Raw genomic sequence first — 26799 nt, forward strand, 5'->3', positions numbered from 1 at the left:
CCCTCCCAAGTATCCAAATGTAGGCACATACACAAATATACAAGCTACAACAAAGTACACAAATATATAAACTACACATCATGGCAAATTCAGGTGGAAAAATCAGGAAAGGAAATCGCTCACCACTTAGAAGCTGACTCTGGTGTATGCATACCTTCCAGAACATGCATATGTACACACACACAGAGACTGAAGCGGGTATACACACCTGCATGGGAAACAACATATGTTTGAACACACTGTGCCCACACAAAGAAACAAGTGACATGTTTTCAAGGACACCTCACTACTCACAGACATGGTTATTACCACATCTGGCCTATAAGAGGATGGACATTAATGCAAGCAAAACAGAAGCATCAAAACACTTTCTAATGTTGGCTGTGGTTCTCAGCTGCCCCCACAGTTGCCCTCCCCAGGCTCCTTTAAGGTTCTGAAGATTAAACAGTTGGTAGCCAACTTTATATACGTCCCCGTAAACAAGAGGGCTCAGCTTTAAATAATTATGTCAAAGCAATGACAGCTATGCTCTTTGCCAGAACAGGGATGAATAATTACAAAGTCAGGACATAATTAAGCAATTCTGACTGTTGGATTTTTGAGCTGTCTCTCTGATGTGCAGGGCTGGCATGCCCACCACAAGCGTCCTCCTGGAGAGGCCTCTGCACCCCTTTGATCTATGTTTCCCAGTGCAGTGAGGGGCTTAACATTCTGGTTACTAGAAGGCTCTTTCTCTGGGGACCTGAACCTTCTGTGTGTCCAGTGTGGTGTTCTCTGTATTAACAATGGCATGATTCAATGGCCAATATTTGATAAAGTTATATATATATATTTGAATTTTGGGAAATGACAAAGCCTAGCTGTTGCGGGTCCATCAACTAATAACACACACACACACACACACACACAGAGGAAGTCTGGAAGCATCCATTATAGCATCAGCTATCACTTCCTAATGAATGACAGCATCTTTCTCTACAACAATCAGAGCTCAGACAGAAGGCAGCTTTGAAACAACAAAAGCGAAAAGGCAGCCACGGAGAAGAAATGTGTCATCATGGGAGAAAGGGAGCAAGGACTTGCACTGAAACGCCAGCGCCTGCCAGGTACCCAATCAGACCTCTGCAACATCAGGCCTTTATTATCTCCTGCATGGTTCTGCATTTGCGTCAGCTGACAGCACCCAGACTGCCCGTTCCCTACCTCCAAGGCAAGGGCTGTGATTGGAGAGGCACTTTCCATTCTCCCAAATTCTTTATGTCAGGAATAAAATGAAAATAGCTCCCCAAATCACGGCCCCCTTGATCATCCATCAGAGCATTCTGCTGAATAAGCACAACAGGCCTTGGCTGCCCTGGAAAGGACAGAAGCCAGCTTGAGATTCTGATTCCATCAAGAAAAATAGGTTTTCCCTGAATGTGCTCAGCACAGCGGCAGCAACACCTGGAAAGGAAATCGCTCGTCTCTTAGAAGCTGACTCTGGTGTACACGCACCTCTCAGAACATGCATATGTATATATACACAGAGACGGAAACGGGTATACACACCTGCATGGGAACAAACATATGTCTATACACACTGTGAACAGGTGAGAACCAGCCTTTTTAATGCCAATTTATTAATTCAGCCAGGAGCTCATCTTGCCTCTTTCTTTCTACGAGAAAAGTACCACTGCCTATCTCTGAAAATAACAGACAAAAGGGAACTAACTGCCTGCCATTCAATGTAGGCATCCAGTTCGATATGAAACCAAGAACACAGAAGAATCGTCCTGAGCACTTGAAGAATCATGGCATAAATTGAACACTTAACCGGAAGCCCAGACCCCCAGGGGTTCTGGTCCCAATTCCATGGAGCCTCAGGAAACTGCACCCTCTCCCAGCTCCCTCATCCATGAAATGAGAGCACAGACTAGGTGATTTCTAAGTCCTCTTTGGTTTGGAAATCGTGTGACTACAGAACAAGAACCAAATCACCGTACTTTGTAAGAGCACTATGTCTCTCTCCTCAAATAATAAACAGGTCTTTTTTTAAACTTTTGTTTTAGTTTTGAGGGTAAATATGCAGGTTGGTTATATAGGTAAACTTGTGTCATGGGGGTTTGTTGTAGAGATTATTTCATACCCAGGTACCAAGCCTAGTACCCAATAGCTTTTTTTTCTGCTCCTCTCCCTCCTTCCAACCTTCACCCTCAAATAGGCCTCCATGTCTCTCGTTCCCTTCTTTGTGTTCATGAGTTCTCATCATTTAGCTCCCACCTGTAAGTGAGAATATGTGGTATTTGTTTTTCTGTTCCTGCATTAGTTTGCTAAGAATAATGGCCTCCAGCTCCATCCATGTCCCCATAAAAGATATAATCTCATTCTTTTTTATGGCTGCATAGTATTCTATAGTGTATACGTATCACATTTTCTTTATCCGATCTGTCACTGATGGGCATTTAAGTTGATTCCATATCTTTGCTATTGTGAATAGTACTGCTGTGAATATCCACACGTATGTGTCTTTATGATAGAATGATTTATATTCCTTTGAGTATATACCCAGTAATGGGATTGCTAGGTCAAATGGTAGTTCTGTTTTTAGCTCTCTGAGGAATTGCCATACTGCTTTCCACAATGGTTGAACTAATTTACACTCTTAACAGGCTTTTTAAAGCTTAATACAGTTAGTAAGGATATTGGAGTCAATCATATAAACATGAACTAATTCTAGAATTGATTAGAAACTAATTGGGAACTCAGAAGGGCATTTCTGCTGATGTTGCTAATGACTCAGAAATAGCTAATGCTGGATTTTAAGGAGCCAGTCTCAGATGCTTTCAAAAGCAAGGAAGGATTTCGATTCCCTCCACCTCTACTCAACAGAACAGCCCTGCTCTTACCTGTTTTCTTCATTTAGACCTTAGGAGATCCACAGGGTAAATATTTAGCTCACTGCTCCAGGGGTGAGAAAGCAGAGAGAAAAGAGTGTGGACCCAGTTGTCAGACACAAGGTAAACCTCCAGCTCCATAATTACTAGCCAGGTGACCTGGGGCAGCCCAGTTAACTTCTCCAGCCCTGAGTTCCCTCACCCATAAAGTGAGCCAATGACCCCTTCCTTCTACTTTAGAGGATGATGTGAAAACTTGTAGATCTATGCACCAAGAACCTTAGAAGAATGGGGGGGGGGCATGCATTGAGTGCCCCATCCAGATATGGAGGATACTACATTTGTTACCCCTTCAGATTTTGTGTGACAACATCAAAGCCAATGATCACAGGAGAAATACTGATCTACTCTGCACACAGGTATACACATGTATACAGATGTATACAAGAAGATGAGATATGTAGGGTGGACAGGTTATTTATAATAACCCAGGATATTATAGAGTTCATTTGTTGTACTTTTGCTTGGTTTGGTCATGCTGGCTATCTCTGAACTGTTTTCACCAAAAACAAACAAAAAGAAGGCCAAGAAATAAATTATTTCATTTGGAAAAATTACAAAAGCTAGAACAACTACAGGCAGTCGTGTGCAATACATCAAACCTGTGCCTCGATAGGGAGCACTGTTAACACTTTAATAGCTATGAAATGAATCACTCAATTAATTTCCCACATGCTGAAAGAGGTAACAATACATTTATCTGCCAGTAATATACACTCCATATCATATATTTCCACAACTGCTAGCAATTTTATTCAGCATAATGGAAAATAAGTTGCACCTCATGGATTCAGGGAAAGAAAGTGGCCTGAGGTCTGCTGCCAGCAGAGCAACTTGATGGAAGATGTTTCATTGTTCTGTTTTGTTTTTGTTTTTTCTTTCCCCCCTTTAATCACTTCCAATGCATGTGCAGAGTGCTGCAAGTCAATAGCTGAGGATAAACTAGACTTCTAGGATATCAGTGCCAGCATTTTCAACACACAAGCTGCAATCTCATGGGAGGTCACACACAGCTCCACAGAGCTTCAAGGCAGAAGGTTCTCCAAGGAGGTCATCAGGGGTCATTGAGTCCATTCCCCAGCCTCTGGCTTCACTGAAGGACTCCCAACTCCTCCCAAAGAGACAGTCATTCATGTCGTTAAAAACTCTCCTTGTGTCTGAATCCAAGACCCCAAGCCAAATCTCCACTGCCTCATCAGAGCTGCCATTAGGATGACACCAAATTCACTTACAGACTCAGCTGGTAAAGGAGAGGTCAGTAAACACCATTCTAATCAGCTCTGGAGAGATACACGTGGGGGGCACATGCCAGCCTAGGGACACATTGTCAGAAAACATCACCTTCCACACTAACGATATCTCAGAGAGCTGTGGAGCCCTTGCCTGTGATGGAAGAAAATCACTCTTCCCCAGCTTCCCTTTGGGAGCAAACAAGAAAGGCCCCCTCTGAAGTACTGGAAGAATCCCACCTACCCCAGAAGCCCACTCATGCCCAGTGCTTTCCTTTTACTCCTTTCTCAGCTGCAAACCTGCAGAGGCCCCACTTAGTGAATATCTTCAAGAAGGAGACCTGCAGTCCCCTACAGAACTTCACCATTGGGCTATGTATAGTGCTGCTTTATTGGTAAAACAGGAAGATCCAATTTACACCTAATCCTATTTCAAGTTTGGCTAACAATGTATCCATGGAGGGATTCTTCATGTGAGATCCCAACTGCATTCTAAACACTCGGAGGACATTCTCCACGCCCTGGGGTGTAAGCACTGCCATGAGATGTAAATCCCTTGTGAAGAACAGCGAGTAGGCAGCTCACCTTGGGCTTCACCACCTTCATGAAGGCTCCTCTGACCAACGCCTCCTCTCGTTCTTGTCTGGTTACTTTCTGGGCATCCAGAAATTTCAGGTTGGGCAGCTTGTACAGAACAAAGCATCTGGAAGACAAGAGTCAGAGACAACTCAGGAAGGTTTGTGTGGCAGCCTCAGAGATCCGGACAGCTTGTCAGATCTTTAAGAATCCACACCCTCCGGTCTTCCGGAACTTAGACCTTGGCTGCTCCTCCTCTCTTCTTTCACAAAGAATAAACAATTGCTCCTTGGAGAAGTCAGAATGGTTCTATCTTACACAGATGCACAACTAAACATTAGAAGCACACACTAATGGTACACTAGGCTCAAAGGTAAACACACACACACGTGGGTTAACCAGTAGCACCCTATCAACATATTCCCTTCCTTTCAGTCTGGAAAACAGGCTCAGCTTCTTGGCTACATAGAAGTTCTCAGTAAAATAAACCTATAAATTAATTGTACCCTTTACGTCACTGCCATTCCTATGGGTCATCTGTATCATAGAATGTAATGACCTGGATGACTGTGGGTTACAAGTGAGGAACACATGTAGCTGAGAAATGCTTCCTTGAGAAATCAGGCAGGGGTCTTAATAACTTTTTTGCATCATCCATCGATAATACATGTGGTTATTTCCATACTCTATCCTATGAAGATTATCAAGTAGAAATAGGGGAGTTAATTTTCAGGAGATACTAATGGCCCAACAAATGCTAGGTGCTCTCCATTTCCCTGGAAAAAATCTTTGGCATACATACGGACTCCAGAAATAAGCCAATGACTGCTAGTGTAATTAACTATCCTCAAATAGGTATATATGGAGTTGACAAGAATAACCACTTGGCCAGGGTATAGTTATATAAATGCACAAATAAATGTATAACAGGTATGGATATGTGTCTATACTTCTCCCTCATCACGGACAGTCACTAACCAAGATGCTTTCCATCAGGTTCCATAGTACATCAATCAAACAAGTGAATTGTTTCCACCCCACTCTGCTTATCAAGAGGTGAGCACCCAGTGTTAAGAGCAATGGGTTATCTCCAAGGGAATCTGTCATTTCCTTCCTACACCCAGCCTCCTCAGCATATACTCATCTTTCAAGCCTCATCTCCTATGAAGGTTTTTTGTATACCTCCACCCTACATTGCTTTCTCCCTTCTCAGGACTCCTAGAATATGCTATCAGCACCTTACAGGCTAACATTTTGTTGTTTTCTAATTATTTTCTTGGTGTTCATTAATGTCCTCACCCAAACTATAAGCTTCTTGAAGGCAGGGACAAATTTCTTTGCTCACTCTCACCACATCTTGAAAACTGGCATTAGAATGGAGTCAATAACATACTAGTTTATTTCAGTTGCACAGCTATTTCTTGATCACCTACTATGCCGGGCCTTAGGGATACAGATGTGATTACAACATGCTTCCTGCTCTCAAAGGTGTTCTCAGTGTAACAGAAATTATAAACTCACATGGAGAAATTAGGAATCGGCATAGCTAAGTGCCAAGACTGAGGTTATGCATAGAGTGGTTATGGGAGCACAGAGAAAGGGGTCTACTGACTGAAAACCCAATGGAAAAGGAGAAATAGGAAATCTCAAATGGGCATCAAGGAACCACACCTTAAAGCAACCTCAAGCACCTAGCTTTTCCTCAATGAGGATATTACTTGGAACAGCGTGACTCACCTTCACTGGAGCCTTGGGATTCCAAGGCCACCTTCCACATTCATAAGGTGGTCTCTTTATTGGTGGCAGTAGCAGCCCATCTGGAGCAATTGCTGCAAATACACCAGCTGCAGTAGGGGCCGTTTGCTCTGCGGAGCTGGCAGGAGCCAGAAACAGGCGGGAAACCCAAGCTCTCCTGAGTTGATGGGGCAGGAGCCCCTGCTCCCATGTGCAACTGCAGCTGCCCACTCCAATTTCGGAGCAAAGTTGTGGCCAAGCCCAGGCACTGTCACAAGCTGGCTGGGTGTGTACATGCTTGGAGCAGTACTGAAACACCAGCTCCCTGACACCTTGGCCCCCTCTGGACTTTGGGTGCTGACGTGCACAGCAAGGAGGCCAAGGGGCAGCTGAGGAGAACTCAGCATGGGCCTGCAGGCATCCCTTGGCACAAACAGCCTAGGTGCCATGGGCACTGTAGTCAGCAGGTTGATGGCTGGCAGCACGAGGCAGACAGGCTCCTAGGTGGAAAGGGGCGTGTCTCTGGTGAAACCCCACCATCAGGCCAGGGGTGGCCTAAAGCACAGGGGCTGGGCTGCCAGTTTCACAAATTGGAGTGAGAACTTAAGGTACTTTTTCTGGGCCCTGCCATGGCCACCCATGGACCAATCAGCATGCACTTCCTTTCCTCTGAAGCCCATAAAAACCCCAGACTCAGCCAGACTCAGGCAGATGATGGAACAACCTGCCTCTGGAAAGGAGCTACCCACTTTGGGTCTCCTCTCTGCTGAGGGCTGCACAGACACTGAGATGACCTGCCTGCAGAAAGGAGCTACTCACTTTAGTTGTACTGAGAGCTGTACTGCTGCTTAATAAAGCACCTCTTTGCCTTGCTCGCCCTCCAGTTGTTTGCATACTTCATTCTTCCTGGATCTGGGACAAGAACTCGGGACCCACCAAATGGTAGGAATGAAAGAGCTGTAACACAAACAGGGCTGAAACATGACCCCCTGCTGGCCACATTGTGGGTGATGAGACAGAGAGAAGAGCTGTGGCCCTTTGGGGAGCCCAGACCTAAGAGCTACCCAAGCCAAGGCTGTGACACCCTCTTTGGGGCTCTGCGGTTCCTGTCATCTTCAAGCTTCCAGGTGCCACCACATTCCCCCGTGCCTGCAGTGGAAGCCAGTTGTGGTATGCCTGGTCCAGATGCAGCCTCCCAGGGACCTGGTGCCCACGCCAGTGCCTGGAGCTGCCCAGCCCACTGCTGCCAGCATGCCTGGCTGTGTGCAGTGGCCAGACCCTGTGCTTGCTTGCTCATGTACCCCTCACAGCTCCACACCTGGCTCACTCTTGGCAGCCATGGGAACTGAACCGGTAGCACGAGCCAAGTGCAGCCCGCCAGGCTGAGTAGGTGGAACAAGCCCAGCAGGCCCAAGCAAAGCTCAGGCGAAGGCACCACCAGCCACAGAGGTTTCCAGCTGAGGAAGCAACACCCCAAGGATGCAGTGACATTATCACCAAGTGGCCTGCATATGCTTATCCAGGTAAAAGACTTGGCTGACCACCCCAAAGCCAGAGAGAATAGTTTAGAGGTCTGCAGGAATAACCTTCACAGGACTCATTGACAAGGTCAAAATATTATGAAATTCTTTTCTTCCTTCAGAAATGTCCACCCCATGCCTGATGTCCTGGAAATTTGACTCTGGCTACTTCCTGTTTCCTCCCTGGCCTCAATCTATTGTCCTCTTTCCTACCCTGGGTTCTCCCTTGCCTCTCCAAATACCTGCTAACTGCACCCAAAATCAAGAAAGTGCCACCAAATGCCCAAATATATTTTCTTTTCTTTTCTTTATTATTATTTTTTTTTGAGATGGAGTCTTGCTCTGTTGCCCAGGCTGGAGAGCAGTGGCATGATCTCTGCTCACTGCAACCTCTGCCTCCCAGGTTCAAGCAATTCCCCTGTCTCAGCCTCCCAAGTAGCTGGGACTACATGTGTGTGCCACCGCTCCTGGCTAATTTTTGTATTTTTAGTAGACGGGATTTCACCATGTTGGCCAGGCTGGACTCAAACTCCTGACCTCAAATGATCCACCTGCTGGGATTACAGGCATGAGCCACCACCAAATATCTTTTCTATCCTCCAGTAGAGCTCCCACCGGCCTCAGTCAATGTCAGAGAAAACTTCCATCTTCTGCTTGTAGCAGAAAAGTCTTGATGACAACAGACTCTTTCAAATAAAGACATGTACAGACAGAAACAATATGTCAGGAGTGACGCGCAGGGAGTAAAGACACCCACTAAGTGTAGGGTGGGAAAAGATGAATATTCAGGTGAAGAAAACATCAGTATTAGAAAATCAGCCAATGTTTAACGATGGAGTGAAAGATGCCTTCACGGGGCTGGCAGGAACCACGATGACAACAGACCGCACATTGTCATTTTGCCTCACTTTGGATCACAGCCCTGAAATCAAAGGAGAAAGAGAGAGAGAGAGGTGCTGGCTTTTAAGCTAGTTAAAAATTTTAGATGACAAAGAGCTGCTGTTTTCAGATCACTCTTCTTATACAATCGAAGAGACAGCCCATGACACAGGCTGCCAGTCACCCCCTGAAATAAGGGATGACTTGGCACCCATCCCGAGGGCCAGCCTGAGTTTCCAAGTGGATGCTGCTTGGAGAGGTCTGAGGGACACTAGGAGGAGTTGCCCCAAATAGTTCCATCCGAGATTCAGCCCAGGGTCCAAAGTTCCTTCACAGAGGTGTCTTCTTTCATTTACTGACTCACACATTCACTCGTTCAACAAGTAATTATGGAACAGCTACTGCGTGTCAGGACCTGAGTCAGGTGCCAACATGAGATAAGCAATACAGAAGATCTGTGCTCTTTCAGTGAGCTTCTATTCTTGCACAGTGGTTCTCAAACTTCAGTGGGCATCAGTATTTCCTGGAGACTTTCCAACACACAGACGGCAGGGACCCATCCCCAGAGTTTCTGATTCAGTATTTCTGGAACTGGGCCTGAAATGTACATTTCTAACATGTCCCCAGGTGACGCTGATGCTGCTGGTCCTGCTGAGAACCAACGTCCTCGTGAAAATAACACCAAGAGGAATAATAACTTTGAAATTAGGAGGGTGGTGAGGCAGCAGTAAGAGTCTCCTTCCAGTTCTGCTAAGGCCTGCCCTGCCCCAGTGCCTGCAGTACACAGGGCCCAGCCAGTGGCCATGTCTGCCAGATCTTCTTGCCCCTTGACGGCTTGGAACTGGCTCCAAACATTAATGCCAAGTGATAAGTCAGTGGGCTTCCTGCCTGCCTGTCCTTTCGTGGTCCTGGGAGATCTATTTCCCTTTGTTCTAGGTCATGTCAGGGTGTCAAAAGCCACAGCTTCAATCCTGAGTGTAATACAAGTTTGCCATAAAAATACAAGAGAGGACTCCCGAAGCCACAGAATGAAGGCTTTTACAATATCAATTCAACCCTTGTAAATTTAATCCTGGGTTATTTGTTGCACCAAAATCTCTTTACTGTGATGTATTACTTAGTTACTGGGGTTATCACAGCCGTATCCTAAAGTTGCATAGTACATAAAACATTTCAGTTAACAATGCGGGAAGGTTAACTCCCCCAGATAACCTGCAATCACAAGGGCTAGTCCAGATGACATCCCTCTGTCAGCTTCCACGAGCTATTGATGGTTCAATCAGTTTGTTTTGAAGGTAAAGTACAACAAAAGGGCACTAAACTTATTCAGACTGTCAACAGGGGCTATCGGGAATGGGGTTTGCAGGTAAGTAATTCTGGGTGTTTTAAGGCTATTATCAAACAGCAATGGTTGAAGGAAGAGACAGCTACTAATAACACAGAAGGCAGCCATCATAAACCACTTTATGGCAGAAAGCCCCGTCTATAAATCCTGCGACACCCGGAGACAGCTTCAGATTTATAAAACTGCTTGTTAAGCCAGGGCACTGCTTAATGAAAAGAGATCAGTCTAAGTTCTAAGTCTCACGTCCCTAGCTCCAGAGGGCAACTCCAATTTTCCTGACCTTCTCAAGGTGGCTGGGGGAAAGCCCCCAGGGCTGGGGGTGGTGAGGGGTGGGGGTAGAGTCAGAGGTGCTCTTGGCTGAGATACAGAAGGTGGGGTTATCAAGAGGAGAGCAGGGATCCTGGGAAGGTGCTTAAACACCCATTTGTCTCTGTCTGGAAACAGATTTCCTAAAACTGAGAGACCAGCACATCAAGCTTTTCAGGTCCTCTTTCTTTTCACAGAATGTTCCATTTGCTTAAAGGACTCCTCTAAGGAGAGAGCTAAAACCGCTAGGAGGAGAAAAGGAAAAGGAGAAATACTTTTTTTTTTTCCTTTCTCTCCAAAATCAATTTTCTCTGCTCTAGTCCTGACACTCAGGCATTTTTCATCCAGACCTCAGAGAGAGGAGGATGTTCTTTCTCCCTGCCTGTAACCGTTATCCCCAGGGCAATGCCTGCTCCCCAGGAACACTGCACAACCACAGAAAAGCTCAGATGGGTCTCCATGGTCTGTGAATGGGGTTGGCTGCCATGTTTCTTTCTCTGACACGCTATTCAAGAAATACCAAGTTTCCAGTCCATGAGGGAACTGGGCATGGGGTCATTGGAAATTTTCTTCCATTTATGGCAGTCTATGTTTCTTTGCATTATTTCTTGCTGCCTTCTTGCTTCCATCCTTTGGAGGCAGGAAGACGTGGTACAAGCTACTTGGTGCCCTACCTGGGACCCCGAAGGCAGCAATGGGTGATCTGTGCCATTCTCAAACTTTCACAAAGCTTGACGGGATAGTTGAGTCTGCCAACAAAATATCATGCTTCCTCACTGTTGACTAGATTACATTAACTCAATTTAATAGCACTGGTTACCTCATGCTGAACAGAAGCCCTGATAAACTGCTGAATGTATCTGTTTCATAATAATAATAAAGTTAGCAATGGCTTCAGTGCAGTCTATTTGAGAGATCAAAGCTTTTAAAGCGTTGGGGAGAAAAATAAAAGGAGGGGAAGTTTCTGTAACAAAAAGCTTGGGGACTAATAGCATAGGGAAAGAGGCCAGACTCTGAGTGTATCTTGCCCTGTGATCTTGGTTCAGTCTCTGCTGCCTTTCTGAGCCTCAGTTTCTCTATCCATGCTGTGAAGGGGATGGGCCAAATGATGTCCTTCAAATGTTACCTTGCTTGAACTCTATGTGGCTCAAAGTTGACTTACAATAAATATGTCCATGTCGTCCTTTCTTGTTATTCCAATTTCCTTATATAACCACCCCCCAACACCTCCAAGTAAATGACGACAGTGAGAAAGTCAATAAAGACCACAAAGTAATGAACAAACACTATGAGTGGAATAACTGCAGATGCTCAGAGAGATGACAATGATCTCACTCTAATGAGCCGAGGTGAGCTCACCTACAGCATTCATGAATGCCTGACAACTGGCAGAGGCCAGCTGATTTTCCTCACAGTTCACCGGCAGCATGTTTGAAGTCTCTGTGCAAACAATACACCCACAGGACAGACCAAGGCCCTCTACAGAGGGTAACCAGCAATTACTCTGTGGGCTTCTGTCACTTTGATCTCTGGGTCGTGACCTTTGCTTTCTTGTGATCTTCAAAGCCCAGATTGTAGATTAGCTGGAGAATGCTCACTGGGTTATGTAAGCCACAAGTTTTACAGCTCCTATTCGTCTGGGAAATGGTGGCAGCCCAGAGAGACCAGACGGCGGAGGGTCCCTCCCTCCTTCCCTTTGGCTGAGTGCTGCAGACACTGGGCAGGCCCCAGGGCTGCTCCGTGCAGGGGAACAAAGAAAGGGTGTCACGTTTTAAATAACTGAAAGTTGTAAGGAATACAGAAGGGCCTACACGGAGGAGGGAGGAAAGCAAGGCCAACCAGAGACTGGAGTGGCAGGAGGGGATGAACGACAGAGGGTTCAGTGACAGAGGAAGAGCTAAAAGACCATGAGATCAACTCCCTTATCTGAAAGGTGAAGTCCAGACTTGTCTACTGTTAACCTTCAGTCCATTGTTCTTTCTGTAGCAAAAAGAAAAAAAGAGATGGCAAGGGAAGCAAGAAATAGACCATTCTGGGCACCCAGCTTCCCCATATTGATTTGTTATTTTGGCTAGTGTTGAAATCCACAAGGGGCACCAAAGTGGTTTCTTAGTAGCATGGTGGTCTCTCCAGCCAAGACTTGCACTGCTGTTCTCTTCCTGCCCAAATCCTGGAGGCTGCTGATTATCACATTCACCTCCATTCAACATTCATCCCAAAATAGCAGCATGGTGTGTACACACTGAAAATCACAGACAGGTTTAAGCTCCTATAATAACAGGGCCGTGGACATTTCTCAGCCATGAACTACGATGAATGGCAAAGAGAAACCCCAGGCATGGTTCTGCTCCTGCCCCAGTGAGGCCAGGGTGCTACTCAACAACTTGGTAGTATGTTCATGCTCACATATAAGTTTAATGAGCCTGTTTTATGGTGGGGATGTGTGCCAAGAAAATCCAACTGGGTGCACAGGGAGTAAGTGAGGAAGTGAAAGGGGTGAATGTAGGAGGAGGGGAGGAAAGACTCCATAGAAACTCAAGCTCTGTGATGCCATTTCCAATAACTACACAAATCGAGTCACTTCCCATTTCTGGTCCAGTGGTTGGCCACAACGTGACCTAAAAACTGGGCTGACCTCTTTGAAATCAACATCTCCCATGGAAATGAAACAACAGACACACTTGTTTTGATGTATGGCTGGGTGACATATTATAAATATTACATCACATAACCACAGAGGATGCCAATCAATAAGAAATTTTTTCAGACAGCACTAAATGAACCATGGGTTCTTGCTTCTGAATACAGTCCTTTAAGGCTCCTAGTATTGCTTAAATGATTAATAGAAGACATATTGTCAGAAAATGTACTTAAAGTGAAAAACAGTAAACTGTAGAAATATCATTCATTTTTAAGCAATTTTCTAGTGAAAATGTCACATAAATTTACATAGAGGCTCTACTATTAGGCTCTGGGTAACAGCTAGAAGGAAGGCAACCCTCATGCTTTGTGGATGAAGGGCCAGGAAAATGTTTTACCAAAAGAAAAAAAAAAGGCAGCTGCATTGCTTTGTATAAACACAAATGCCACAGGAACTCTAGAGTCAAAAGTCATATTGCAAAACCCTAAAATTTCTCAGTGGCAAATGGAGCACAAACTCGAGGAAGGACAAAGCGGATCTGCTTACAGACCATAGAATGGAGCTATATCAAACACATATCTATATCTTCCATATACAAGTGTGAGCACTCATCAAATCAACAGTAAAAAATAAAGATATTAAATGAATAAAACATTTAAATGTGCTAGACAATCAGCCTACCATTCCACTCTTCAACCAGTTGCTGTGCAGTGAATGTGTAACTACGTGGGAACATATTTACTGTTCCTTGTGCTGTTCTTAGTTCCTGTTTCTCTCGGAGTGCAAGCATCTTGCCGTCATTGTGGATGATGTAAATTTTCTAAGTTAATTTTGCGAGTTATGATTTTGGTTTTGTATGACCTCCAGAATATAGCCTCTCATGGCAACTTTGTCATATGTGTACTCACAAACCACCTCCCTTAGCCCCACCCCTCAACTCCTTCCAAGGGAACAGAACTGGAGTGGGGAGGATGGGCTTGGAGTGTGCCCAGGCTAGCCCATGAGATAGACCACACTTGTAGAATCCAGCCCTCCCTAAAGATTCATGACCCATAACCAGCACTTGGATTGAGTCTGAATCATAGTCCTTTGCTTATTAGCTGCATTTGTTAACATCCAAATGGCTCTGATTCCAAATGGGCAGTGGGCATCTGAGATGGCCAAATATCCCTGCATCTCCCTATAAGTTCCTAGCTCCTGAGAAGGAAAGGTGGTTTCAAGCCACCCCCAGAAAAAAAAAAAAAAAAGGGTGCCAAGCCCTTTTTTCACATCCAGCACTACTTTAGGTATTGATGAGGCTTCAAGAGTCAAGGCAACGCAGCTCCTACCCACCGGAAGTCATTCTCTAGATGTGGAAATACATGAAGAAGTGAGAGAAATACACAAGATAGAATTTATGAAATGGTGTGAGACAGTAAAGGAAGAAATGGAACTGGTTGGGAGCAGATTGTCTCCGAATTCTAAAGCCAACTGGACATCAGAAACACCTATGGACTGTTGTGTTGTAATTGCCACCAACTGCATCAGAAGACCTTGGATGACTCAGAGGCAGAACCTTGATTATGGAATACTGATGTAGACTATCCTCCCATTTGAAAGGTCTCACTGGCAAAGCTGGACTCCACATCAGATCTTCTGATCTGACCCCATACACCTTGGTCTTAGTGCTTTTGCTAATGCGACCAGTTACAATAGAAAAAACAAATAGTAATTATTTGAGAGCTAATGGTACACAAAGAAAAGAAAAAAATTTTTCTTAGCTTTTCTTTTCCTTTTGCAACCTCATAAGCCCTGTACTTGAGACCAATCACTCTCTACCTCCCTCATTCTAGAAAAAATAACAAAAACGTGCCTACATGGTTGGCTTCACACGTAGCTTCTTGGCCCCATGAATGAATGAATGAATGAACAAGTACATGAATGTGTGTGTACACATACATATACATATACACATAGATGTATATATATGCATATATACATATACAAAATTTATTAAGTTATTTTTAAGAGTTATTCGGGTGGGGTGTTTAATGAGAGCTTATGTCATAATGGAGAAAGAGGTCCATGAAAATGTCATTAAAGCATTTACAAAACAATCCACAATGAGAACACAGACAATTTTAAATGAAGAAGGAAAATTAAGTGACTTTGGTAAAATGGGTAAGACCAAAAAGACTCTCTAAATGATTTTGGATCAGGGCTTTTAAAGCAGATGGTTGAGAAGTAGACAGAAGAATGAAAAGCATTTCTACTTGGAGCCCATCAAAGCGCATGGCTGGTGGGCACCACAGCATAGCTCTATGGTGGAGAGATATGGGCCTGTGGGACTTCATCTTTAGATCATCTGTGAGCTCCCTAAATTTTGCTGGGAAGTCATCTCTCTCTTCAAGGTGATGCTGAGACAGACCACAGAAAGATCTTACAACACAGAGCAGGGGTCAGTAAGTTACAGCCCATGGGTCATTTCTGGCCTGCTACCTGTTTTGTAAATAAAGCTTTACTGGAACAAAGTCATGCCCATTCGTTCACAAATTACATATGATTACTTCTGCATTATGAAAGCAGAGCTGAGTAGCTGTGACAAGTCCATATAACTTGCATATTAAGTATTAAGTATTAAATATTAAGTATTAAATTAAGTATTAAAATACTTAATATCTGGCACTTCACAAAAAAAGTGGACAAGGCAACAACTTTTCATCTTTCTTAATTTTTGTGACCTCAACCAAGAGAGACAATGGCTGTAGGTTACCAAAAGGTAAAAGTTTAACATTGTCATGGGAAGCCCACTGATGTTTACCAAACATCTACTATGTACCCCAGAGTATAATATCATCCCCTAAAGCTTCTCTTTTTCCCTTTTCCCACCATGCTCCAATCCCTGGACACTCACCTGTATCTCTTGTAGTCTTCCTCATCCTTTTCCAAGCTGACCAGTTCGTTGGGACAGGCCACGTTGCCCAGCAGACTGAGGTACTCCAGAGCTGGTGTCACTTCTGCCAAGTGATCCAGCAGGTACTCCAAATCAGTGATGTGACAAAGGTTAAGGATCTTGGTCCAGGAAGACAAAAGGCTTAGCAAGGAGCATAGGCCATGACTGACAGGCGCTGACGAGTCCAGTCTGCTCCTGTGAGGCCTCAGGGTGGGGGCTGAAATCACTTCGGCTGTGGGTATATGGTATTGCTACTTTTTCACTCCCACTGTTGGGAACACAGCCCAACTTTTCGCTAGGCAGATAAGACTAAGTCCAGATCATTTGAGGAAGAATGAATAAACTTGATTGTCTCATCATATTTTTCTTTCCTCTATCGTTCTGTTTCTAAAACACACTAAAAGAGAAGATTCCATAGAGTAAAATAGTTTCGAAATATGCAAAACCATAAAGCTTAATTCTTTTCTAGTAATGAAAACAAGGGCTAGGCATGGTGGCCCACACCTACAATTCCAGTATGTTGGGAGGCCCTTGTAGGCAGATCATTTGAGGTCAGGAGTTCGAGACCAGCCTGGCCAACATGCTAAAACCCGTCTCTACTAAAAATACAAAAATTAGCTGGGCATGATGGTGGGTGCCTGTAATCCCAGCTACTCAGGAGGCTGAGGCAGGAGAATCGCTTGAACCTGGGAGGCGGAAGTTGCAGTGAGTAGAGATCATGCCACCAGGTAACAGAGTGATACTCTCTCTCAAAAAAAAAAAAAAAAAAAAAAAAAAAAAAACCCAGAAAAAGAAAACCAGAAATTATTTCAGAACGCCTCATTAAAATATATTGTTTCTCTGTTAGTGTGGGAATTAGAGAATGAAAGAGAAAAGTCAGAGGGGGGCATGATGGGGGAGATTATTCCAGGAGCCATCCTCCAGTGGGACCCACTGTCCAATCACGGCCAAACCAAATACGGCAAGAGCTATCGATTCACAGAACCACAGGTACTGGAAAGGGTTTAATGACAACTTAGTCCCCAAACTAACTCCTGGCTTAAGCCACATACAGACAAGCTGAGCCTAGGTAAGGTGATGATTAGATAGGCATGCCTGGTTAGGCTGTGACTTTGAGAGACACATGAGAAAGGAGTTAACCAAGTCGGCAGATAAAAGGGGGTCCCAGCCAGGGAATGGCAGCAGAGCTACAGGAATAAAACATACAAGGGTAGAAGAAATGCCACATGCAAGAGTCAAAGATTCACAGTACAGTTCCCAGAAGTGGGGTCCACTTGAACCTAGGAGAAGGTAAAATCAAAGAAAAGGGATGTTCTTGCTCTGTGAGGATGTTAACTAACCTTGGGCTGTTACACAGATTTCCTCATACTTCATTTCAACTTGCCACAGAAGAATGAATTCCAAATCCAACCAATGTCTGAATCAGGTCCCTAAAATATTTGCCAAGTGGTCACCACTACATAGCAAATTCCATTTCTGACAACCATAACGGTTTTTCTTTCCCCTGGAATTGAATCTTTCTCTAACCTCTACTCACTGACCCAATTTAACTGCTTGGGGTCACAAACAATAAGACTTCTTCTCTTCCACATGATGAACCTTCAGATATTTGAAGCTCACGTGTCTTCCTTAAATCTTTTGTTCTCCAAACTAAGTTCCTTCAAGCATTCTTTGTACACATGCTCTGCCACCATCAGATGCAAGGCCAAATGCTATACCCTAGGTGACAGCAGCCAGAGACAATGAGAAGCAGAGCACAAGCAAAAGAGGGGAAACTAACAAGAGAAGAGGAAACTAGCAAGAGAGGGAAACTAACCAGAGGGGGAAATTAGCAAGAGAGGGTAAAGTAGCAAGAGAGGGGAAAACTAGCAAGAGAGGGGAAAACTAGCAAGAGAAGATAAACTAGCAAGAGGGGGAAATTAGCAAGAGGGAAAAAACTAGCAAGAGAGGGGAAAGTAGCAAGAGAGGGGGAAACTAGCAAGAGGGAGAACTAACAACAGAGGGGAAACTAGCAAAAGAAAGTTATGAGCACACTCATTTGCTGTTGGCTTCAATTCACCAACATCCTCCCTGTTTCCTAAACAAAGACAGAGAAATGGACATGGAAGTTTGTTTTCAATCTCTCCAATCTTTTACAAATAACATTCAGAGATGGCCACACAGGAACACTAGAATGAGGAGGTGAGAATGGGAGTTCATATAGAGACTGTAGAGAAGGTCCCACTAGGGGGATGAGGTTGGGAGTACAGAGGGGTGGGTGGCCAGCAATCAAAATCCCTGGAGACAAAATACACTCACTAAAGTTCAATCATCATACTCTTCAGGAAAATTATTTAAATGGAGCCAATTAAAATGACAGTGAACAATTCCAGGGTAAGCTCAGCTTTTCCAACAGGTTCTATCTTTGAACACTTCACAGTCATTACTACAACAACAACAACAACAAAAAGAAACAAACAAACAAAAAAAACAACAAAGAAAAAAGTCTCATTGCTAGTATTGCTCTTAGATATGGGCACAGACACCTCAGGTGCCCTGTGTGAATTTCAAGCACCCTCCTCAGAATGTCTCAAGTCCCCCTCCAACACCCAGGACTGGATTCAGGTAGAGTACCCCAGGCCTGGACCTAGCCCTGGACCTGCACCAGCCTCAGTCCCAGGCTAGGTTTCTCTCCTTCATAGCTTGTTCCAACTTTCTAGCCCACTCATGCAAGCCATCAGATGCTCCAAGGAGCACTAGGACTCATGTCTGGATCAGGCTGTCTTAAAGCCTCAAGGCCAGGCCCTTGTTCCAGGGAGGGCAGCCAGACAAGCTGACTACTGCTTCTGGCCAGCACAGTATTTCTTTCGTGGAACTGCAAGAGAGGGGGCTACCAGAATGGTGCTGACATACTGACTTGCAGTGATTCTAATTATTTATGTAGACAACAGCCCTACACGACTGAGGGAAGCCCTCTCTACTGCACATGGAAAGGCCGGACCAAAACCTACTTTCCTCTTATGAAACATTCCTCAAAGCTTGCCTGCTTTTTGTATGTACTGTATGAAGGTGGGGATATGCAGGAATGGAACCCCAAACTGGCAAGGCTTTTAAGTTGAGGAAATACTGGACAACTGAGTTGGACTGAAATGCCAGTCATTTCTCAACATTTAGTGACAAGTGAAAGAAGCCCAGCCAGCCACCATTGTGTCCGGAATTGGTGGGTTCTTGGTCTCGCTGACTTCAAGAATAAAGCCGCAGACTGCTGGGGTGAGTGTTACAGCTCTTAAAGGCAGTGCATCTGGAGTTGCTCGTTCCTCCCAGTGGGTTTGTTGTCTCGCTGGCTTCAACAGCAAAGCTGCAGACCTTTGCAGTGAGTGCTACAGCTCATGAAGGCTGTAAAATTACGGACCCCAAAAATGAGCAATGGTAAGATTTACCATAAAGAGCAGAAGAACAAACGCACAGTGTTAAAGGGAACCCAAGCCGATTGCTACTGCTGGCTCCAGCAGCCTGCTTTTATTCCTTTATCTGACCCCACCCACATCCTGTTGATTGGTCCATTTTACAGAGAGCTGATTGGTCTGTTTTGACAGAGCACTGATTGGTGCGTTTACAATCCCTGAGCTAGACACAGAGTGCTGATTGGTGTATTTATGATCCTCTAGCTAGATCTAAAATTTCTCCCAGTCCCCGCTAGATTAGCTAGACACAGAGCACTGATTGGTGCGTTTACACACCTTGAGCTAGACATAGAGTGCTGATTGGTGCATCTACAATCCTTTAGCTAGACATAAAAGTTCTCCAAGTCCCCACCAGATTAGCTAAATACAGAGTGCTGTTTGGTGCATCTACAATCCTAAGGCTAGATATAAAAGTTCTCGAAGTCCCCATCTGACTCAGGAACCTAGCTGGCTTCCCCTATCAGATACCACACCAGGACTGGGGCAGAGCTGCCCACCAGTCCCATGCAGTTCGCCTGCACTCCTCAGCCCTTGGGTGGTTGATGGCACCTGGCTCCACAGAGGAGGGGACGGCACCCGTCGGGGAGGCTCGGGCCATGCAGGAGCCCACTGTGGGGGGCTGGGGCATGGTGGGCTCCAGGTCTCGAGCCCTGCCCCGCAGCAGGCAGCTGAGGCCCAGTGAGAATTCGAGGGTGGTGCGGGCGGGCCGGCAGTGCTGGGGGACCTGGTGCAACCTCCACAGCTGCTGGCCTGGGTGCTAAGCCCCTCACTGCCGGGGGCTGGTGGGCTGGCGGCTCCCAGTGCAGGGCCCACCAAGCCCGTGTCCACCCGGAATTCACGCTGGCCTGCGAGCGCCACTGGCAGCTCTGGTTCCCACCCGTGCCTCTGCCTCCACACCTCCCCGCAAGCAGAGGGAGCCGGCTCCGGCCTCAGCCAACCCAGAGAGGGGCTCCCACAGTGCAGCAGCAGGCTGAAGGGCTCCTCAAGCGTGGCCAGAGTGGACCCCAAGTCTGAGGAGGCACTGAGAGCAAGCGAGGGCCACCAGCAGGTTGTCACCTCTCACCATGTTCAGGGAAGTAGGCCTAGATTAAGTTGAGTAAACCTTCACATGTAGATCTACCATGGAGCTAATAAAGCTCATGCATCAAGGGCTTCTTGCTTGCATAGGCCCCTTCCAATGCCCTGGGAAAGACCCTGGTAATAGAGTCACATGATCATGTGATTTTTTTTTTTTTTTGGTAAAAGTAGGTAATTTACACTATAATCTGTGGAGATCACTGTCTCGCTCCACTAGGACTTCTTCTACCACATTTTCCCTTCAGTTGGGTGACAATGGGAGTGTCTATGGGAATCCCCACCTAAAGGGACATTGTGTAGGACTAACAATTATGATTCAGTGGGGGAATATTTGTACAATTTGCAGTCACTTCTGGGTCTAGTTAAATTGTTCCAACAGTATCAGTAGGAATGGCTTTCAGTAATACTCTTACTATCCACCATATTAATACAAATATGCAGGGACCAACATAAAACTGATGGCAAAATGAATAACAAACTCATCAATTCAAAGAACATTTAAGATTCAGTTGTTAAGTGTATGTATACATGCCAAACATCGACACACACACACAACTTGAAATGTCCTGAAATCTTTTTTTTTTTGAGACAAGGTCTCACTCTGTCGCCCATGCTGGAGTGCAATGGTGTGATCTCAGCTCACTACAACCTCTGCCTCCTGGGTTCAAGCGATTCTCGTGTCTCAGCCTCCCAAGTAGCTGGGATTATAGGGGCGCACCACCACACCCGGCTAATTTTTGTATTTTTAGTAGAGACCACGAACTCCTAACCTCAGGAGATCCACCTGCCTCAGCCTCCCAAAGTGCTGGGATTACAGGTGTGAGCCACTGTGCCTGGCTGAAATGTCCTGAAATCTTATACAACTCCTATCATATATGAAAGAAATGTGTAAGAGTTTCTCCAACATGTAATAATCCTAAAAGTTTTACCAATAATATAGTGGTGAAACTACCAACAACAAATGGTGAAACTGAAAGAAACATTTCTAAACTATTTTAAAAAATCAATTTTCGATCAACTATGCTAAAAGAGGGAATTATTCTCTCTAGAAAAAAATTACAAAATTTCACCAAATAATGAAGCTATGAGAGAATTTGCAGGAAAAAAGTAGGAAAAAAGTTTCTCTAGAGGCATATCTTCAGTAAAGATTGGTACTTTTCTAGGTATTTTGACATCTGTGGAATTTATCAACTTAAAATTTTAAAATTTCCTTTGATACAGTTCTATTCCAAATAAATATCCATTTCATACCTAATTTCGCATTCCTAATTATATAGTCTTTAAGAGGGCTCCCTCAAATTACAGAGGTTTCACACTCCCCAAAACCTGGATCTGCCCCTGGGCAAAACCTGAATCTGCCCCTGGCCATGAAGAAGTGGATAATTTGAATGCTTTGATCATGGGACTTTCTTGGGCAAGGGGTCTGCAGGTTCCAAGAAGCTTCAGCCATCCTTTGCCAATGAATCCAAGAGATTTCTAAGAGCCAGCCTGCCTGCCTTTGGGTATTTTGTATGGCAGAAGCTCCATCTTCCTAAGCCTTTCATATACCTACTATAAATGATATATTTGGCTGAGTCAGGTGGTTTCTCCCAAATCCACACCAAGCAGGAAGCACTAGCACCTCCTCCCTGCATGCGTGCTGTAGACCAGCCCTTCACCTTTATGTTGATAGCACCACCAGAAGATAAAACATGAGAAGTTTTAATTGGTTTCTTCGTCTCCTGGGTCAGCAAGGACAAACACAGCCTTGTCTTGCCTGGTTTTGAGATCCAAGATAGAACTTGTCACATTTCTTTTTTGTCAAGATTCATAGAAAATTGACCAGAGGCAATCTGTGGAAGAAACCTGGTGTCCCTGGCTAATCAAGACCACTGCAGTGGGGATCATTTCAGGGATTCTCCTAAGGGTACCTTTTTTAAAAATGTGAAGATACCTGGCACAGTTTCATCTCTCTCCAGCTGGGTTCCCGGCACACACCTGGCTTCCCTCAGCAAGTCTTCTCCGGGGTACTTAGCGTTGAGATTTTTTTCAGTGTTGTCTGTAGAAAGTTGCCATTGCGGAGCCCAGCTGTCATGGGGAGGCTTGCCAAGGGAGATTTTCTGCAGAGGGCCCAAGATCAAAGCAGCATCTTGCCTTGAAAGTTTGGAGCATGAGGGAGGAGGGAAGCCTTCCAGGGTGTTCCAGTTGTGCGGGTCCAAAGTTGTCTCCCAGGTGAGAATGGACACATCCCTCCCTCTGGGCTCAGCTGCGGGTCAAAGGGCAGCCTCCATAACTACTGGGATGATTTTAACCACAGCTAATCCTAATGCTGGGTTTTTGAATACTAAATATACAGCATAATGACATATCTCATTTTTATTCACATATATCAGAAATTTGTCGTGCCCAAATAACAATTAAGGAAACAGGGGTTAATGGTCACACAGCCAGTACATGATAGAGTCTGGATTTAAACACAGGTCCTAAAGAAACTGTATTTCTAGAGGAAAAAGTGACTCATAATTTCCTAACACAAAAGCAAAATTTAAACCACTGGAAAATGAGGGTTCCTACATGTTTCTGTGGGAGAGCACAGGTGCCATCACCGGGCTATGTGCTGTGTACCTCAGATCCTTCCTTCCAATTTGGGCTGTTTCTTTTGAAGCATCGAAGCATTGACTAACAGTAAAATATGCCAAGAAATTGTAAAGTCTTTAACAAAGTGATTTCCCACATATTATACCATTTAAATCTCTCGACAATATGCTGAAGTGTGTGTTACCCATTTTATAAAGAAACTGAGGCCCCTAACAAGGTGTAGAGACTTTCCTAAGATGACACAGCAAATCTTTCCTAAGATGACACAGAAAATGGCTAAGGGAACTCCAGTCCCACCTTTGACTTGCTGGAGTGGTCTCCGTGCCACCGCCCAGCTGTGTAACATGTAGCACCCTACTTTCTTCCTGCTGGCACTATAATTCAAACTCATTGGCTATTCAGTACATGTGCTGAAGCAAAAAGGGAGACAGAAGATGAAGTGCGATTCCAAATAAAATCTGCTTATGTGCCCCCCACACACGCCAAAAGGAAAGTAGAGGTGAATCATTTGATTGTGCAAAGGTTAAGTACCTACATTTTCCTGAATCTTCAGTTGGTCAACCTTACTTAGGGTTGATTATTCAGACATGATATGGCTGAGACCACTACCAAATATCCCACCCCTCCTGGTGGAACAGTCGGGGATGGTGTGTGCATGCTCATGGATGGGCATGTGTGTGTGTGTGTGTGTGTGTGTGTGAGAGAGAGAGAGAGAGAGAGAGAGAGAGCAGTGGGGAAGGTGTTCAAGTCCATAACCAGTGATTACCTGGCCAGACTCAATGAACCAAAGAAAGAAAATGAGATCCCTACAAACCAAGAAATGAAGAGGTAATCTCAGACAACCAGGCTTTCAGATATACCAGAGCAGGACATCAACACTGAGGGCTGAACACAATGAGAAAAAGGGCTGGTGGAAAAAGATGGGAGGTCCAGCAGGAGGTATGCAGATGGCAGGAAGGCATTGACTGATGAACACAGAAGGAATTTTCCAGATGTTGGGTCTGGGCTCTGGAATCTCTTTTAAGAGCGGACTCCTGGCAGCCCCAGCTGGGAGCAGGACCTTGCAGAAGCAGGCCCAGGACGCTGACTCCTCCTGTATCTGGGCTCCTCTCCTTGTACAATGATTGCCGCTCCTTTGGGTTTCAGAGTCTGGAGCTGGGAATCAGCATACCTGGGTTCTAGACTAAGCCCCACTACTGACAATCTATGTGACTTCAGAAAGCTCATGCACTCCTAGTTTTCCCATAAAAATGAGAAGAATTATTCACCAACAGTACCCAACTCATGGAATGCCATTAGGGCAATATTAAATTGTGCAAGTCAAAGAAGCATTCTACACTCAGAAGTATATCTGTACTCTGGCCTTGGTTATAATGTGACCCAAGTCAAACCAGATGAGTTTACACAATTCTCTAGGATAATAATAACAACAATAATAGTAACCCTTACATAGCACTTACTATGTTACTAGAATCTAATATGTCTGAGATACTTAGAATAATCTTCAAAACAACCTATGGGATGGGTACCAGCATTGTCTGCATTTTCAAAGGAAACCAAAACATAGAGATGTTAAATCAATTGCCCAAGGTCATGCAGAAAAGTGGCAGGTTTAGGGTAGAAGCTCAGGAAGTCTGCCTTCAGAGCCTGTTGTTCTTAACCACTGTGTGATATTCCCTCTTGCTAAAGGATCAAAGAAGCCAATGACCCAAGTGGCCAGGGTCTAGGAACCTACAGCATTATTATAGACACATTTAACTGCGAGTTAAACCAAAGTGGAAAAGTCTAGATTTTACGTGGTAGGTGGGGTGAATAACCATTTTACATATGCCAAAAAACAAACCAAAAAATTAAAAATGAAGCAAATTTCACAAAAGGATTCAAGATAAAACCTCATTTAGCAGCAAGCTTCCTAACATGTTTAAAGATTCAATTTACACAAAAGAGCTAATACTTTTTGAGGAGGTCAATAGTTACTTGTTTCTAGGGCTCCCTTTATCACAAATAGGAAGTAAAATCTTTTTTTTTTTTTTTTTTTTTGAGACGGAGTCTCGCTCTGTCACCCAGGCTGGAGTGCAGTGGCCGGATCTCAGCTCACTGCAAGCTCCGCCTCCCGGGTCCACACCATTCTCCTGCCTCAGCCTCCCGAGTAGCTGGGACTACAGGTGCCCGCCACCTCACCCAGCTAGTTTTTTTTGTATTTTTTAGTAGAGATGGGGTTTCACCGTGTTAGCCAGGATGGTCTCGATCTCCTGACCTCATGATCCACCCATCTCGGCCTCCCAAAGTGCTGGGATTACAGGCATCAGCCACCGCGCCCGGCTGGAAGTAAAATCTTAAGGAGACAAGATGCCAATGCCAAGGTCTCCTGGGTAGATTGTTGCAGAAATGAGTTATGCCTCTTTATATGTACACTCTATGCAGTCCCCTCCCCAATTTGTTCTACAGTTGGTATGTGACTTGCTTTCATCATGGGACATTAACACATATGATATAAGTTGAACTTGAAGACTACTTGTACTATGGGGCTTGTGCTGTTAGAATACTCCTCCCATGTGAAGTGCCTTATGCTAGCCTGTTAGACACAGGTAGTTTAGCCAACACCCAGTACCAACCTCCAGACATGAGTGAGGTCATCTTAGACCATCCAGCCCTAGTTGAGCCTCCAGGTAGATGTGGCTGCATGAGTGACCCAGGGTAAGACCCGCAGAAGAATCATCCTGCTGAGCCCTGGCCAAACATCTGATCCATAGAATTGTACATATTTGCTGTTTTAAGCCACTAAATGTTGGGGTGGATTATTATGCAGCAAAAGCTAATGTATAGAGGCCATATCTAAAGCATTTCATGGGGTAGCAATAACAATATGGAACATAGAAATTGTTGGAAAGCCTGCAACATTCTCACAGTTAGGAAGGAGAGTCATTTAGCTGAAAAAGTGGCATCAGAAGTGCTGAGTTGAGAAGAGAACATGTGCTGTTATTGCCTGATTTTTACCTACCTTTCTCTGTGACTTCTGAGTCAAGTAGATGGGGAAGTTGATCTTCACAATCACATTTGTAGAGCAGAGGAAAAAAAAGGAAAGAAGTCTGTTTAGAACATTCACTGGTAAGAAATGTGCTACAACAGCAGAGTGATATCACCAGTCAGGTTTATAGCCACACAGTGTCTTCTGCTTCAGTCCCTCCTAGGCTATTACCATTACTCCCTTAGCATTACTGCTACAGATTGGAGAAGCAGAGGCACAGAATAGGGAAAGGACTCAACCAAAGACAAAGAACACCTCTCAGCACTCTGAAGCCAAGAGGCCTGCTTATCTCTGGTGACAGCAATACAGAGAATAAAACCATCATCCAGTCCAATGTATTTCTTTAAAAATGAGAAACAGAAGCTCACAGAAGATAACTTGCTCAAGGCCACACCGCTAAATATGATTAAGCTGAGACGTGAACCAAAGTCCATGGAATCTAATATTCTACAGAGACCTGGGACATAGGATATGTCTGAAAATCCTTCTGTCCTTGATTGATTTGAGAATATTGGCCAAGTGATCATCTAAGACAGCCTAGAAAGCCATAAGACTACAATATTTTTCAAACAGTCACTG

At 44.7% G+C, this 26799-nt stretch overlaps 1 protein-coding gene and 1 long non-coding RNA gene across 4 annotated transcripts in view; both read right to left on the reverse strand.

Annotated features, from left to right (window-relative positions):
* LRMDA (leucine rich melanocyte differentiation associated) overlaps positions 1–26799 on the reverse strand; it is a 1123874-nt gene that overhangs the window by 498643 nt on the left and 598432 nt on the right. For 2 of the 3 annotated variants that reach the window (XM_065520857.1, XM_065520858.1), the window contains exons 4-5: positions 16057–16194; positions 4748–4865 (exon numbers count right to left, since the gene is read on the reverse strand). In XM_065520857.1, the coding sequence (XP_065376929.1) occupies positions 4748–4865; positions 16057–16194 (256 nt within the window). The remainder of the gene's footprint in view (positions 1–4747; positions 4866–16056; positions 16195–26799) is intronic. The other variant, XM_065520859.1, reaches the window with a different exon arrangement.
* On the reverse strand, positions 21350–26391 carry LOC141406947 (uncharacterized). The gene is made up of 2 exons (XR_012417758.1): positions 26194–26391; positions 21350–22860 (listed from the first exon to the last, which is right to left on the reverse strand). It is a non-coding gene; the product is annotated as an uncharacterized lncRNA (long non-coding RNA).

Source organism: Macaca fascicularis, chromosome 9 (genome assembly GCF_037993035.2).
Source record: "Macaca fascicularis isolate 582-1 chromosome 9, T2T-MFA8v1.1".
Taxonomy (NCBI): domain Eukaryota; kingdom Metazoa; phylum Chordata; class Mammalia; order Primates; family Cercopithecidae; genus Macaca; species Macaca fascicularis.